General features: G+C 45.1%; 1 protein-coding gene across 5 annotated transcripts in view; it reads right to left on the bottom strand.

Annotated features, from left to right (window-relative positions):
* BACH2 (BTB domain and CNC homolog 2) overlaps nucleotides 1–14,802 on the bottom strand; it is a 188,141-nt gene that overhangs the window by 16,626 nt on the left and 156,713 nt on the right. For all 5 annotated transcript variants that reach the window (XM_071445870.1, XM_071445862.1, XM_071445866.1 and 2 more), the window contains one exon: nucleotides 3,443–4,987. In XM_071445870.1, coding sequence (XP_071301971.1) covers nucleotides 3,443–4,987 — 1,545 coding nt within the window. The remainder of the gene's footprint in view (nucleotides 1–3,442; nucleotides 4,988–14,802) is intronic.

The raw sequence follows: 14,802 nt of genomic DNA on the forward strand, positions 1-14,802 counted from the left end.
TAACAGATTGACAGACTACTTCCTTCTCAACAATTCATTATTTCAGAGCTTATTGTTTTGTTGTTGCTATTTTAAGCAGGATTGTCAGAACCTGCCTGTAAGCACTGAGCTTTAAGTCTTCTCTCTAGTATTATACCTCAGCAATTGATTTTTCACAGCCTGGGGAGACCTGAGAGAACTGAGTGAAAAGAACAACACAAACTATTAAATATTTCTGTGAAGTCCCAATAGCTCAAGTTACAGCCCTGTTCCTGCAACTCTGTACCATGGGTACACCCTACACTGCACTTGCTGCTTCTGTCAGGAAGCCTTAACAAAGGGAGATTGCAGAAGAGTCTTGGTGGCTCCAGGAAGGGAAGCAATAAGCAAGGACATCCTGGAGAAGATTTACCAGTGGTGTTCCAAGGATTGACACCTCCTGTGACAGTTGTGGCTGCCTTCTGCAGCCCCAGTAAGATGGAGGCTCATCACAAGGTGGGGTCACCTTCACCCACATGGCATCATGCTGAGCCCTAGCACCCCACTTCTGGCACCAAACAACTTTGGCCATGTACTCCAGAATGGCAGCTGTCTGTGGGAAAGCAGAATGCCTGAAAAAAGCAGAGAGAAGCCTCTCACCTACTTCTCACACAATCAATACCCCAGCAAGTGATGTTTTGTGACATTAATTCTGGCAGGGACAGCACTCTGGGAGCCAAATTAAGACCAACTAGGTCCAAATTCCAGGGGAACTGAGCAGCCCCCTGAGATAACTGATGGTCAGAGTCCACCAGGCTTATTCCCATCAGGCCATCCCACCCCAATAAAAGCTGACCTGCAGCAGAAGAACCTGCATGGCCACTCTCCAGAAGGTCAAGCATGTCACCCCCAGATATCTTATCAGGTGCTTTTTGAATAGAAGCCCAGAAAACACTGTGTGTCCTGATATGGAGGGGGAAAGGGCCCTGTCTGAGAAGTCATCAGGACAGGAAGGGCAAAGCAACAATTTCAGGAATGGAGAAAGATTCCCATGCAGCTTGCAGGGAGGTGAAGAACAGAAAGCTGTCCATTTCAGACAGTTGTGAGTCTCTCCTGCTGTTTTAATCACAGGCAAACTGCTAAAAGCAGGTAGAGCAACTTATACAAGAACTTCCTGCTGCTGTTACTTTATTTTCTACTGTCTAGTTTAAGATACCCTTTACTGAGGTTTCCACAGCAGCAGATCTTGCAGGATACACACCCTAAGTCACTATATTAATACAGTATTTTTTAATGAGGCTGCAAAGTCTGCTCTTGTATTGTTAACAACCTTCAAAAGATTAATTTTTAAACAGAATTTCTACCAAAGCAGTGGTGTGATCTGTTTACCCTTGGCTTGATCAGGATAGCGCAGTGCAACCTCATGGAGCATTAATTTCCTCACCACATTCTTAATGCCTAGCAGTCCTAACCAAAATACCCTGGGGGAGGGAAAAAGAAAAAGAAAAAGAAAAAGAAAAAGAAAAAAAAGAAAAAGAAAAAGAAAAAAAAAAAAAAGGCCACCTTATCAGCAGTCCCAGGGAGAAAACTTGCTCAGCTTAGTTCAGAAAATCTTCCCCAGCAGCAAAACCAGGAGTGGAGCAAACCTTTCCTAGCACTGCCTCAGAGCCAGATGTCAGCCTGCCAGCAGCACACCCAGCCAGCCTCCCATAGCTGCCTGTTTGCTCCTTGTGTCCCTCCTCTCATCCATGCTCTCCTGCACATATGCACATACCTTTTTCTAGGAAACAACCACCAGTCCCCTGTAAGCTTCTCATTTCACTCTTCCAGGCTCATTTTTGCTGCAGCATATTTCCACACAATTAGGTAATTATGACAGCTAATTAATTATCAAATCTCAAAAGGCTAACCTCTGCCCTCTGTGCTGCCTCATGCTGAGCAAGCAGCACACCTGGGTGGAAATGGATGTTCCCTGGTCCCTGTTGCCCTCTGCCCCTTGTAAAGGCAGGACTTCACTGAGTAACCCAGCTATGGCCTGGGCTGCTGTGGGGCTTCCCAAATGAGATCTCCTGTACACTATCCCAGACAGCCTCCCAGAGAGACTCCTCTCCCTTCTGCATCATCCCCTGCTTATGACATGAGGACAAAGAAGAACTGTCCTCTCAGAATCACTGGTCCAGTGTAACCGGGGATTAGGACACCAGAGGCTCCCCTGGCTCTTCAGCCCTTTCTGAAAGCTAAGCAGCCAACTAATGAAGCACCCACATCTGTCTGAAAAATAAAGCCTGGGATGTAGCTGGAATAAAGACTGAGCGATAAAGTTCACCCTTTTTGTCCCCACTCCACAACTAAGCCCACATAGTTCTGAACTGGGAGCTCTCTGCATATGAACCCCCAAAAGTTGCACTTGTTGCTCCCCACACTGAAGCAAAAGCTCCCAGTGGAGTTTTTCAGCATTACTAGAGCAACCTGATACCTGATTTCACCCAGATGTTCTCTAGGTCATGCAGATTCCTAAGGAAGCTCTGTGAATAAACAACCAGTCTTTTCCACTTTCTGGGCTCCACAACACATCTTGATTTAAGTCTGCCCACACAGACAGTTTATTTGGTCATGGTTAGCCAGTTATCACTGCAGCATCTTCAGCTGGCCCATCTGCAGTTTTAGAGAAGGCCCCTCTTTCTCCTCCCTCTTTTGGGAGAACTGCATGGAAATTGACAGCTTGCTCTTCAGCCCTAGATCATTCTCTTGTCACTGCCTTAACAATCCTGGAAATTAAAGGATAACTTCTCTCTGAAACCATTCATGCCATGGCTGCTAGAGCTCTGAACAAATGTCACAGGCAGGGAACATGATCTCAAGTTGTCACATAATAGAGACAAAACCCAGGACCTGAACGTGCAACACACAGACACACACACACACACACAGATGTGCAAAGATGACATGAATGCCATTCCCACAGCACAGGGTGCCCAGCTATACAATTGTTTGAGTAATTTCACACCTCTGCTGGCAGCATGCAGCCTGGGTCTTCAAGCAAGCTGTCCAACCCTTGGTGTCATGAAAGGAACAGCCTGAGGTTGCTCAAACACACCCAGAGCAGTAACAAGTGGAGCTGGAACCACCTCAGCAAATTAAGAGTAAGGAGCAGTGCTTTGTGCCACAGAAGTGGGCGAGGGAGGGAGGAAGACAGGACACTGCTGGCAGACTCCTAAGCACATCAATGCACTCTCATCATTCAGCAGTTTGCTGTTTTCCTTTATCCAGGTTTATACAAGTGCTGAACACCTCAGAGATCAAGGAGACCTATTAATGTGAAGTCAACCATGTGCACTCAGCTCATGAGGGAATAACCAGAAGTTACTCTTTGCCCCTATAAACAAAGAAAGTGCTGGGGAAATGCAAAGTCGTTTGAGAGAATCAAGGAGAGATTAATTGGGTCACAACAACCGTGATAGATGTACTTATCTTAAATCCCTACCTCATGCCCTCTGTCTTGCACAGGACATGATTCACTGTCTGCTTCTGAGAATGACCCAGACTCATCGCTGGAGTTTGTTCCATAGGATGGCTCACATTTAATCTGGGCTCGGACCGGGTTGTACAATCCATCCCCCACCACGCCGGGCTCCTGGTGCTCGGGCGCCAGGAATCGGGGGCCTTGGGAGCAAGGGGAAGAGGAGAGCTCGCAGAGGCGCAGGCTGCAGGGAGAGCCGCCGCTGCCGTCCTCCGCGTACGAGTAGGAGGAGCACGAGCTGGAGGTCCTGGTTCTGGTTTCCAGAGGAGGAGAGCGAGGGCAAACTTTAATTGGCACCGGACAGCTGGTGTTGGGCCGCATCCGCCCCGGCAGGTGATCAGCTGTCAGTCCGCTGTGCGAATAGGTCTGGGAGCTGGGGAGGGACTGGCTGCCGCCAGCCCACAGACCCTTTGGCACAGTCTCAGTGAGGTCTTTGTCCAAGCTGCTCACACCAGAATATGAATGCACCGAAGTGTTTACTTGGTCACAAGCATTTGAAGAGAATATAACGCTCCTCCTGTCCAGTTCCCCTTCTTGCTTACAGAGAGTTTCAAAGCCGGGCCCCCTGAGTGGTGATCCCACTGTGAAGTTGGAAGCATCCTTCTGCATGGCATGGGACTGTCCATAGTTCCCTGTGAAAGGGACATAATCAGTTTTGTGGTCACCCTGAGTTGTCCCTTTTTCAAAAGGGCATGCTGGACTCCTGCCAAAGTGCTGTTGGGAAGTGCTGGGGAAGCCAACCAAATCTATGCTTTTTGTTCTGTTGAAGAAAGATCGCAAGCAAGAGGGAGAAGACCCACTTTTTGGTCTGTCGACACAAGTGAGGCTTGGCTGTTTCCTGTCCATTTCAACATCCCCTTCTTTATCCCTGATGTCAGGTTCGTCTCCAGACAGGCAAAGTGTGATGCTTTCTTCATCGTTCTCTTCATTCTGAGGCTCGCTTTTTATCTGCCCCATAGCAAGTCCTGATTTGAGGCCATTTCCAGAGCTCTCTTCACTGAATGTGCTTGCAAAACCTGAGGTACTGATGTGTGATGTATTGTAGACATTCTTGGTACAAGCAAGCTGGTATTTCTTGTATCTGGGGTACCGTGTTACTGCATCTTTATCCAAATTGTCCTTGCTATCTCTCAGCATGTCAGAGTCGGGCAGCATCCCTTCGCCTTTGTCCGCTCCAGCAACAGTGGTTTCAAAATTGAAGGGTTCTTGGTGCATCCTCTCCCTCGGGCAAGATATTTTTGACGTCTCCGATTCCATCGTCTCCTCCTCATCTCCATCGGAGTTCTCCTCATCGTGCATGCGCTGACAGGTGGTATCTTTTTTGCACAGGAACAGGCCATCTTCGTTGTTCAGCAGCTGTGTCTGAAGGAAGCTGAAGCAGGAGTCCTCCAGGTTGTGCATGCGCAGGAACTCGGCGCAGTGGATGACCTCCTGGATGTTTTCTCTGCTGAGTAACAGCTTAGCAGTGTAGGCAAACTGTAACAATGGACCAAATCCCCTGACAGTGACCTGCAAAAATAGAGAGGAAAATTGCCGGTGTTACCATCAGCTCTTGCTATCATCCCAAGTCCTTCATCATGTGGTTAGATAAACTAACAGATCTGGCATTCAGAAATAAATACTGCTCAGCACCAGCTGCTCTTCTGTCACACCTGCAGTGATGCTACCACATCCAGGAGCCAGCACTGCTCCCTTTGTGGTGCTCCTGTACATCACTGTACTGGTTGAACTGAGACTGTTTTTCCCAGGTATCTTGAAGAACTATGAACCAAGTCTCTGCCCTAATAAAAGACTGACAAAACTAGCCTGGACACTGCTAAGTCTTACATGGATTTCATTTTTACTGTGCTACAACGCCCAACCATGAAAGCACCAATTTAATCTTGATTTCTTCTGCTCTGATGGAAGGTCCAATGAACAGGTTTCAAGCTTAAGATACCCCTTATCCAAAAAGTGTTTTGATAACGAAACACTTATTATTACAGCAAAATTCAACAGAAAGTCTTTCTGTCTCTTTCAAAAGCAAACAATTTCCCTTTTTTCTTCTAAATTTTTTTGCAAGCCATTGCTGAATACATGATAGGTAAGTACAGACTGCATAACTTTCCTCTATCCCATGGAGATTATTCCCCTCATACTGTTCCCAATTCTAGTGAGCCTGAGGTACAGCTAACAGAAAAGAAATTAATATTTATAGTTCAAATGGTAGAAATTATTCTGAGTCCCACCTCAGTACTTAATTTTCCACCATTTTCTTTCTAGAAAGAGTAAAAACTGTTTCCAGGAGAGTGATCTCCAGACAACTGTTCCAGGTCTGACTTATGCACTGCTACTCATCTTTTCTTTCCATATCATCTGTGTTTAACATTAATAGACCATATATTAAAAAAATATATACACTTCCCCCCCCCCCATTTTTTACAGTTGTATCTTTACATACAGCTATCAAAAAAGTTGCTAAGCCACATAGTAAACTATAGATATTGTCTATTTTTGACAAAAATACTTCGACTACCACTAACCTCTCTTACATTTTTTTCTCCCAATGAGAAAAAAGATTGGAAAAAGATTGGAAAAATTATTCTTCATGAAGCAGCAAGAGGCTACTTCAGAACCACAACCCATCGTCAAGGGTTAAGGTTTCTGCACAAGAAAATTCACTGCTTTGGCTACAAGGCTGAGATTTGGAAGACCACAACTCAATTTCTCATTGCACCAACCACCTACTACATGACCCTGGTAAGCCCCTTCATTCTCAATTCCTTGAGACTGAAGTTCTTGCCTTTCTTGCAAGTAGCACTCATTTATCTGAGTTCCCTGTGCTTTGCATACCAGGCAAAGGCCTCTAGATGGGATTCAGCACAGCCAACACCTGCATGCCTGTGTGAGGTTGGGATGCACGGTCTGCAACCTCCTTCTGGATGCAGATGTCTCTGGTAGGCATCCCCAGCTCAGGTCCTTCATTTAAAACAAACAAGAAGAGGAAGCACTGCTGTCTCCTTTTTTTTTGCAAAATGGCCTAAAGACAGAAGGGGATCCTAGAAAGTAGGAGACCAGGTTCCTTCCCCAGGCTGTGAGGATTGAAACTCCCATTTCCCAGCTCCTCAGGAGGATATATTTGGGATTGTATGGGATACCCTGAAGGTATTGTTGCTTTTTTACTATTCTTCCAATTGAATTAATGCCACCGAGCAAAGAAGCTGCTCAAAAGGCTAGTGAGCCATCGGGCCATGAATTTGCAAAGGACTAATTCGTGATTAGAGTGTATCTGAGTGAATAATTTCGTTCATCTCAATGAAAAGCCTCTAAAGCCCTATACTGCCTCAGGAGCAGAGGTAGAGTTCACAGATTTTTATAGAAAATCCTGACTTCCACAAACAAGCCTTTGTTATTCATAGATCTGTACTTATGATGGCAGATTATGAAGACACCACAAGTGGTGCAGATTTTCATGGGGAGAAAAATATTTTAAAACACCTCTAAAATTGCTTCCAATAGCTATTCCATCCATAGTATTACTGCTCTATCTGCTATTTTAAGAAGCAGTGCATTTTCATGCACATACTTACACACTTGCACATTCCTGTTTAACAATACGCCTCTGGTACGGAATTGCCAAGATTTACAGCTGGCTATTAAACAAATCTCTGCTTTATCAGTGTTACACTTTCTGCCTATTTGTTAGATTATCAGCTCACTAAAGGCCTATCTGCATTTTATCTATGCAGCATGATTAACAAAATTGCTCGGGAACTTAATGAGCTACTCGCAGGCTGATGGTAAGATCTTCAGTGTGGGGGCTTACATATTGCTGCATATCTTGTAAGCTCGGCAGCAGCGTGGGTCTGCAGGGACTGTGGAGCACAAACACAGCTCTCCTGGCAGTGGTGCCACTCGGCCACTAGGTGGAATGGCTGGAAAGCAAATTAGAATAATTTTCTGTGCTGGGCCAGGGTTTCACCTGCCTGCCTGCCGCCCCAGCACAGGCGCTCTGCACAGCCTCGGGCTGACTCACACAACCCCACGGCAAGGCTGTCTCCCACGCTGACACAGGCTTTTGCTCCAGGTAAATCACCACGATACCAAACAGCAGCAAGGCAGCTGTTAAAACTGCTCTGCTCCGGATGCATCGGAAGCAGAGCACGAGACTGTGCCGTGGGCTCCCCATGGTGCCCAGCAGATGCCTCATGTGAAGGATGATGAAAACTCCGAGCAAATGTGTGCCTTGACTTCCTTTGGAGATATTACCCACTGACACAACCTTCACTCTCACAATCTTCAGATCCAAAGGGGGGAAGTTTCTTTTCAAGCACCCGGCACTTGTCATTGCCCTCAGGCAGAAATCTCTCTAGTGCCAATTCTTGAAACTGCACAAACAATAACTTTGGAAACAAACGGGTGCAAAGCTTGCTGCCAAGTGTGAAAGCCAGCGCAAGCTCTGCCGCCTGAAGCTGTCTAAATATTGATCTGGCTCCCGTGGCAGGTTCCCTGCCTCGGCCCCACCAGTTTTGGGACTGCTTGCATCTGATGCATTCTGGCAGGAAGGCTGGAATCGAGCCACTGGAGTGTGACTATGAACACCGCACATTGGTAAAGAAAAGCCTTTGAAGCTGCATGTACTACCACCACCACACAGGCATTTCTCTAGGAAGAGATAAGGACAGTCTTTTAAAATTATTTGATCTGACTGATGCATCCCAGTGAAAAAAGTTAGTGAAAACAAGTTGATCTACGTTTGCAGAAGGAAAGAGATAATTTCTCTGCTATAACAGTCTTCATTTACACTTTGTTAGATGGGTAAACCCATGCCAGCAACAATCCCAGGGTTTTTGTTTTTTTTTTTTCTCTATTGAAAATAAGATGTGCAAGAGTTGTTTGCTTTTAAGCCTTATTTTCTGTATAAATTAATGTTTAAGCAGGCAGGTCAGTTTGTGGGAACCTCCACCAGGCACCCTGTCCAAGCTCATATGCCAAGTCACTACTTTCCTGCCTTTCAATCCTTTGCTTTATTCCAATTTCTTCTCATTTCTATTGTTTAAATGGAATTGACTGGCTACTAGAAAACCAGCCAGAGAAAAGGCAAAGCATACATATAAAACAATGCTCACACAGAGAGAAAAGCAAAGACCCTAGCTTCTTGGAGGCTTGATTTCTTTCCCTTATGTTTACTTGTTTGCTTCCCTTACGTGCACTTGGAGCATGTCAAACAGCTCACCAAGACTAAGGACAAAGCACTTTATTTGTCTTGCTTCTGTCCCCATCTGGACTTGTATGCATTAGAACTGTCTAGTGCACAGAGGACATGGGTACTGCAGCCCTGCCTAAGGCACCTGGCACACCTCCTTGCTCTACAGCAATCCAAGAGACCAAGTCCACCTGCAGCTCCTGCCTCTGCTGTCCTGCCACAGGAACACTGTGCTCAGTGTGCAGCAGGGAGGTCTGAGTCAATTCAGCGTCGTGATGATAACAAGGCTGACCACTGTTAAGGTGAGAGAAAACAACTTCTCCTGCCCTTTGCCTGCCCCTTGTCTTTCAGACTGAGCTGGGGGACCTTGTGAGTGTGTGCTATTGAGGAACAGGCTGGAAACAATGCAATGATATGATCACCATCAAGAGATGTTAATCAGCATTAGCCATATTGAATTTACTGGCAAAACACAGACAGCAGCCCTGCAGAAAATAAGCACGCAAAGTCTATTTTAGTTCAGTTTGACATTGCTTTTCTCCTTACAGAGTCCTGGGGAGTGCAATGCTCTGGTTAGTCCTAATTGATTTAAGTGACCAGACTTCCACTACTTCCTTTGGGAGATCATTGCCAGACTCTACTTAAAACCTCCTCGTGAGGAAATATTTCCTTTATTTTCCTCTATCATCTCTCATTACATTTCCTTGATGCATTCTGGGTAATGCTTTTTCCTTTTGGAGAAATAGCTGTATTGTTGTTAGACTCTCTGCCTTCCTTCCCTTTTTTGCTGGTCATTAACGAAAAACTGGCTAATTCAAGGAAAAGAGTATTGATAACTGTTGGATGGGAGAATAAGAAGCTGAGAGGACAGTCAGCAATAAATGCTAGTAAAGGAGGCAGCATTACAGATGCAAATAGAGCATTTTTAGCAAAGCATTCTTCTAGTTCTGGGCCTGTACTATTCTAAAATTAGGAGGAGGGTTAGCTCACTTTCACATTGGGAACACCGTCTTTTTGTAAGGGACTTCTAGGTCAGAAATTCTATTTTAAACGCATCTGTACACACACAGGCACCGTGGGAGATGCAGCACTGTGGGTGAACTGGCTCTGGCTCCCTGCTGTATCCGTGTCCTCCGTGAGGGCTGATCAGGCATGCCATGGAGGCCTCAGTGCTGTTCTGAACACACGGGACGTGGCCTGGGAGCACACATGGAGGGCTGACATTTCTGCCGATGGGCCGGGCTCGCTGCGCGCCGCAGAGTTCATCAGTGCACGCTCATTAGCGAGCTGCCCAGACTTCCAGATGTCTCAAAATCCCAGACAAATAGACAAAATCCTCCAATTCTGCACAGACAGTGTTTCTTATGGGGGGTGGGAAGGAAGGTTATTTCCAAAGGAAACATGGATGTCTGGTAACCCCGCTCGGAATGGCATCTGTATGAAAAGCTGCATCTGGAGCAGGGAAGGTCAACCCCTGCGAAATGCCAGCGAAGTCTGACTTCAATTTAAAGAGGGGAAAAGTGATTAAGGGCAAGAAAAGATCACTGTAAACATGTAGGAATGTAAAACTTGGCAAGGCAGTATCTAAAATGGAGCAAGGGAATGTTTACAGTAATCTGATGCAAACTAACATCAAGAACAGAGAAGAACTGTCTGGTTTGCTGTGGGGCGCTATTGGCATTTGCAGCGAAAAGAAATTAAAGTGTAGGGATTTTTTCCCCTGACTCTTAACCTAACAGTCAATTCAGAGCGGTCTTGGAAGGCTTTCCAGGGAAGATGATGGATACTTTATGTCTGGGTACTGCAAAGCAAAACTAACAAAGCGCAACCTTGTTCTGGAGAGCTGGGCTTTAATTTAGTAGACTTTTCCAGGGCTAATTTCTGTGTTAATGAGGGCACAGTGCCAATCATCTGCTAGGAAAGAGCAATAAAGTTCAACAGCAAATGCACATGCAATTGTTCCTTTCCAAATAAAGCATACCTGGGGCACATGCAAAGAATAAGCTCATTGGTGGGGGCGTGAGAGGGCAGAGCCCTCTCCTCCCCTCCAGGGATACAATGAAACCTGCAGAACATTAATAGCTAAATCCTACTGAACTGGGGGTAATTTGGGTGGTGAGACCTTCAGACTCACTGAGAATGCCCAAGTCCCAACAGAGCAGCGCAGGCGCATGTTATTATCTTTACACATTTGAGTAGATTTGTTGAAACTCAATAGGAGCACCATAGATTTGCTGTGAAGCATGCAAGCTACTTGTAGGTTAATGGTTTATATTTTTAGTATTTTGATTTTCAGGTTAAATTCATCAGCAGGCACCTAAGAACATTTAGAAACCCCTCATCTCTAATTTCCAATCATCAATTCAATTAAGCCATTTTGTAGGGAAGGAAGAAAGGAAGATTGAATCAAACTGCACATGCTGAATATCAAATCTCAAACTAGGTATTAAAACAACTGGATAGAAAATAGGCAGAAAGGTAACTGTTTCTTGCAGAACTCCAAATGAATCAGTTCTTCACATATTGTTTCATATCAGGTCTACTGTGGTACCTGTTTTAGTGGCCTTTCAGCATTGCTGCTGCAGTCCAAAGGCACGTGTACAGCTTTTTAATCCATCTCAGCCCTGACGTTGTCTAATATGCCCAAGCATGTAGCCAACAAACCACCAACTTCTCACTCAGCCAGCGGGTTCCCAGCACTACAAGTTATATAATCAAACACATGCTAGAAAAATAGGAGATAAGATTAGTGACAGTTAACTGCTGCTATTTTTTTCCACAGCCTGAAGAAGGTCTCTGGGATTAAATATTAACTCTAATCTTATTTGCTAAAATTAGCACACAGTGTATTCTTTTTGTTCTACAGCCAATTGCAAGTATAGCACAGAAGTTATTTTCAGGGAGTAATCTGATAACCAAAATCAGTCACCAAAGCTGTTATTCCATTAAGAATTAAGAGACTTCCTGGTTATTTACTTGGTTATTTTTACCTGGGATGGTGAAGCCTGGATTTTTCCTAGCTTGAGCCTATTTGGTTTTGGAAAACTCTTTGGAAAAGATTTAAGTATATTACTAGGCTCAAACTGGTCAGTCACATGTGAAAAACCAACAGTGTTAAGACATCACAGTTTGTTCCTATACTTGCACACAGGCAGGAATTGTTTTGAAACCATGATCCTTTTACATAAGGTGGGAACATGCAGGAGGCAGGAAAAAATCAGAAAGAGATGATAAACAGCAGAGTACTTTTGTAAGGCAATGCCACACCAGTATTTTATTGCATTTTCCGTCTTTAGTTTAACAGCATTTAAATGTTCTGTCACCAGCAGGTTGCAGATGTATTTCCCTTATTTATTTGCTCATATGGCTGTGGAGCTCCTAAAATGAGTGATTACTCTTTAATAATTCCACTTGGGTGAGAAGTTGGCTTTTTTGTCTTATGTAAGCTTTTAAACCACAAAGGAATGTACAAGATGCTGATGGAGAAGATCAACAAAAAGAGGCCTTTGTTTTCACTCTAAAACCATTTTTTAAATTAAGTAAATACCCTGCCAGCCCCAGTTTAACATTCTGCCTCTTCTGGTAGGGCATACAAATTTTGTGCAGAAGAGTGACAGTGACAGCATCGCCTCTCCCACATCACATCACACTTCAAGGGTGGGAGGCCACAACACCATCACCTCACATTCTCTGAGCACGAATGCACACCAGGGAGCAGAGAAACTGGACACATAGCTCCTTTCTTTAGGAGGCCCATTACCCAATTATTTCAAAAGTCCCCCTGGAAAAACTACCATCTGCAAAGCCACACCCTGAGCGGTCTAAGGGGTATCCTGGTGTCTTTCCAGTGCATCCTCCACAACAGCCTCTTGGGGCTGTCAGACTGAGAGCTTTAAGAAGATGCTCAACTGCCCTTAATGGTACTTTTACAGAAGATGCCACACTGGAAGTGCTTGTCCAACTTGCAATTTTGTGCTTTCCAAAGAAAAAACCCTACAAGTGCCACCCTCAGCCTTCCCCCCTGAAATCCCAGCTGTTGGACAGACAACAAATTTACACTAGAAGCCCTGACTGTCTGTGTGAGAGTAGAGGGAAACCAAGTGACTCTCTGGCATAATGAACACACCCCGGGGCAGCACGAGCACTTCAAAGAGCCTCCTCCCTCGGCACCTGAAAGGGAAGGAGAGACCAGCATCCCTCAGTGCCTGCAGAGCATTCCAGTGTGGCAGGTGTGACTGCAGGAGGGCAGACAGGAGGAAGGAGCAGTCATTCAGCTAGGCTTGCCTGGAGGATGGGGAGCAATAATGGCAGACTGTGTCCAGTGCTCCGTGAGCAGCGCGCCAGCGCTGACGGCGGGGCCAGCAGCTCGGGATTGATTGCCGGGTGCAAGGATGGCGTCAGCAGCCCCTGGATCGATGACCACATCACTGGCTATGTCAGCACTCAGCCACACACGGCTCATGGTGCAGGGTAAGAGCTGAGGCACCCATGCTTAGGTTTGTCTGAATCAAATTCACTGTGGCCGTAGCCCCAGCTTTGAAGCGCTCTCAAAAACCCCAGGCCTTAAGTTGGAGGTCAGTAATGTCAGAGGAACCAAAGGGGAAAAGAGAATCAGAAGATGTCTAGGAAATTAAAAAAATAACCTAGAGTGTAGTAAAAGTAAAAATAATCTCTGATCCAACTGCAATGCTTATTTTAATCCACAACTTCTAGTTTTATTTTCTCACAGAGTTACTGAAGCCAAATTGAAATTCCTTCAACCTTTCAAAGGCGAGACTGGTTTCAAATCAACGAAAAGAATTTACTTTTGGAAATTGTGACAGTATCCCTGCACATTTTCTGCATCTCTGAAAATTCTGAGGAAAAGGCAATTTGTTGAATTTGCCACACTTCTTGGAATATACACTGTTTATTGAGAAGGAAGGTAGAAATCCAGAGGCATAAGCTGCAGACACATCTCAGTGCAGGAAGCAGCAGGCATCTTAGCAAAGATCAATAAATACACTTGGATAACAGAAAGGCTATAGGATGGGAAGATGCACTGCTCTTCCATAGCAGGGATGCACTGCCTGCATCACATCTACTCCAAACATCAGTCAATGTCAGATACACCCATTGGGCAGCCCTAGGTCTTACCATTATTCACAGCAGTCATCTGAGCAAAAGGGGACATTTGCCTGCATGGCTCTCCTCTGGGCCACAGAGAAGCTCAGTTATGAGAAGTTGGGCAGCTCAGGAAGGAAGCTCTGTGCTGCCTTCCTCTGCCACCTCACAGCAGCACAACACCTTTGGCAAAACAGCTCTTGGACTGGAGGGGGAAACTTTAGCCCCTGCAAGCAAACCTGCCACATGACACTGCCAGAGCCCTTATTTTAAAATCCCACTCAGTAACCTGTTTTGAAGTCAAATACCATTTTAAATATTTTTTCCTAACTAATTCTGGTGGCTTGGGTATGTTGTTGATGTTGTCAACAACAGGTTGTCCACAGCACAACAAGAACACAGAAAACTCCAAGCTATGGCCAAGAGAGTACCTGCAGGCAAGCCTAGGTGAAAAGGCTTTGGGAGGAGGATTTTGGGGCTGCTAAGGTGAGACTCTGAGAGAAGGTGTTAAAAAGAAAATTAGAGATTAAGATGTTCCAAAGAACAGTCTCTCTAAAGGCACAACATGGCCACAACATTACTCAATCAACAAAGCACGCATAAATAACAGTGGCACTAAGTAGCAGTTTAAACACCAAGGCATGGACTGAAAGAGAAAGCAAAGGGAAACATGGCTGTGACACCTGGCTGTTCCAAATACTTTTGTGTTTTTCAGTGCAAGGAGCATTTTAAGAAACCTGGAACACAGTAACAAAGGATGACACAAGAAGGTGGCTCAGCAGAAATGCTGCCTTTGCTCCTGGGTGCCTGTGCAGACCATACTGAAACCAGTGGGGAAGAAACAAGCAGAAATGAACAGATTTGAACCAAAAAGCATCATCAGAATTAAAGTGCAACTGTAATTTAAAATTAAAATTAGTCCCACATTTTTGCAAAAGGAAAATTAAACTGACCCCAAGATTAAAAAAGAAAGAAAAACATGAGAAAGTGTTAGCAGTAAGGGGGGGTGAGGAAGGAGTGGGAAAGCTTTCACAGA

Source organism: Agelaius tricolor, unplaced genomic scaffold (assembly GCF_023055355.1).
Source record: "Agelaius tricolor isolate 1412-34295 unplaced genomic scaffold, bAgeTri1.0.p SCAF_1, whole genome shotgun sequence".
Lineage (NCBI taxonomy): Eukaryota > Metazoa > Chordata > Aves > Passeriformes > Icteridae > Agelaius > Agelaius tricolor.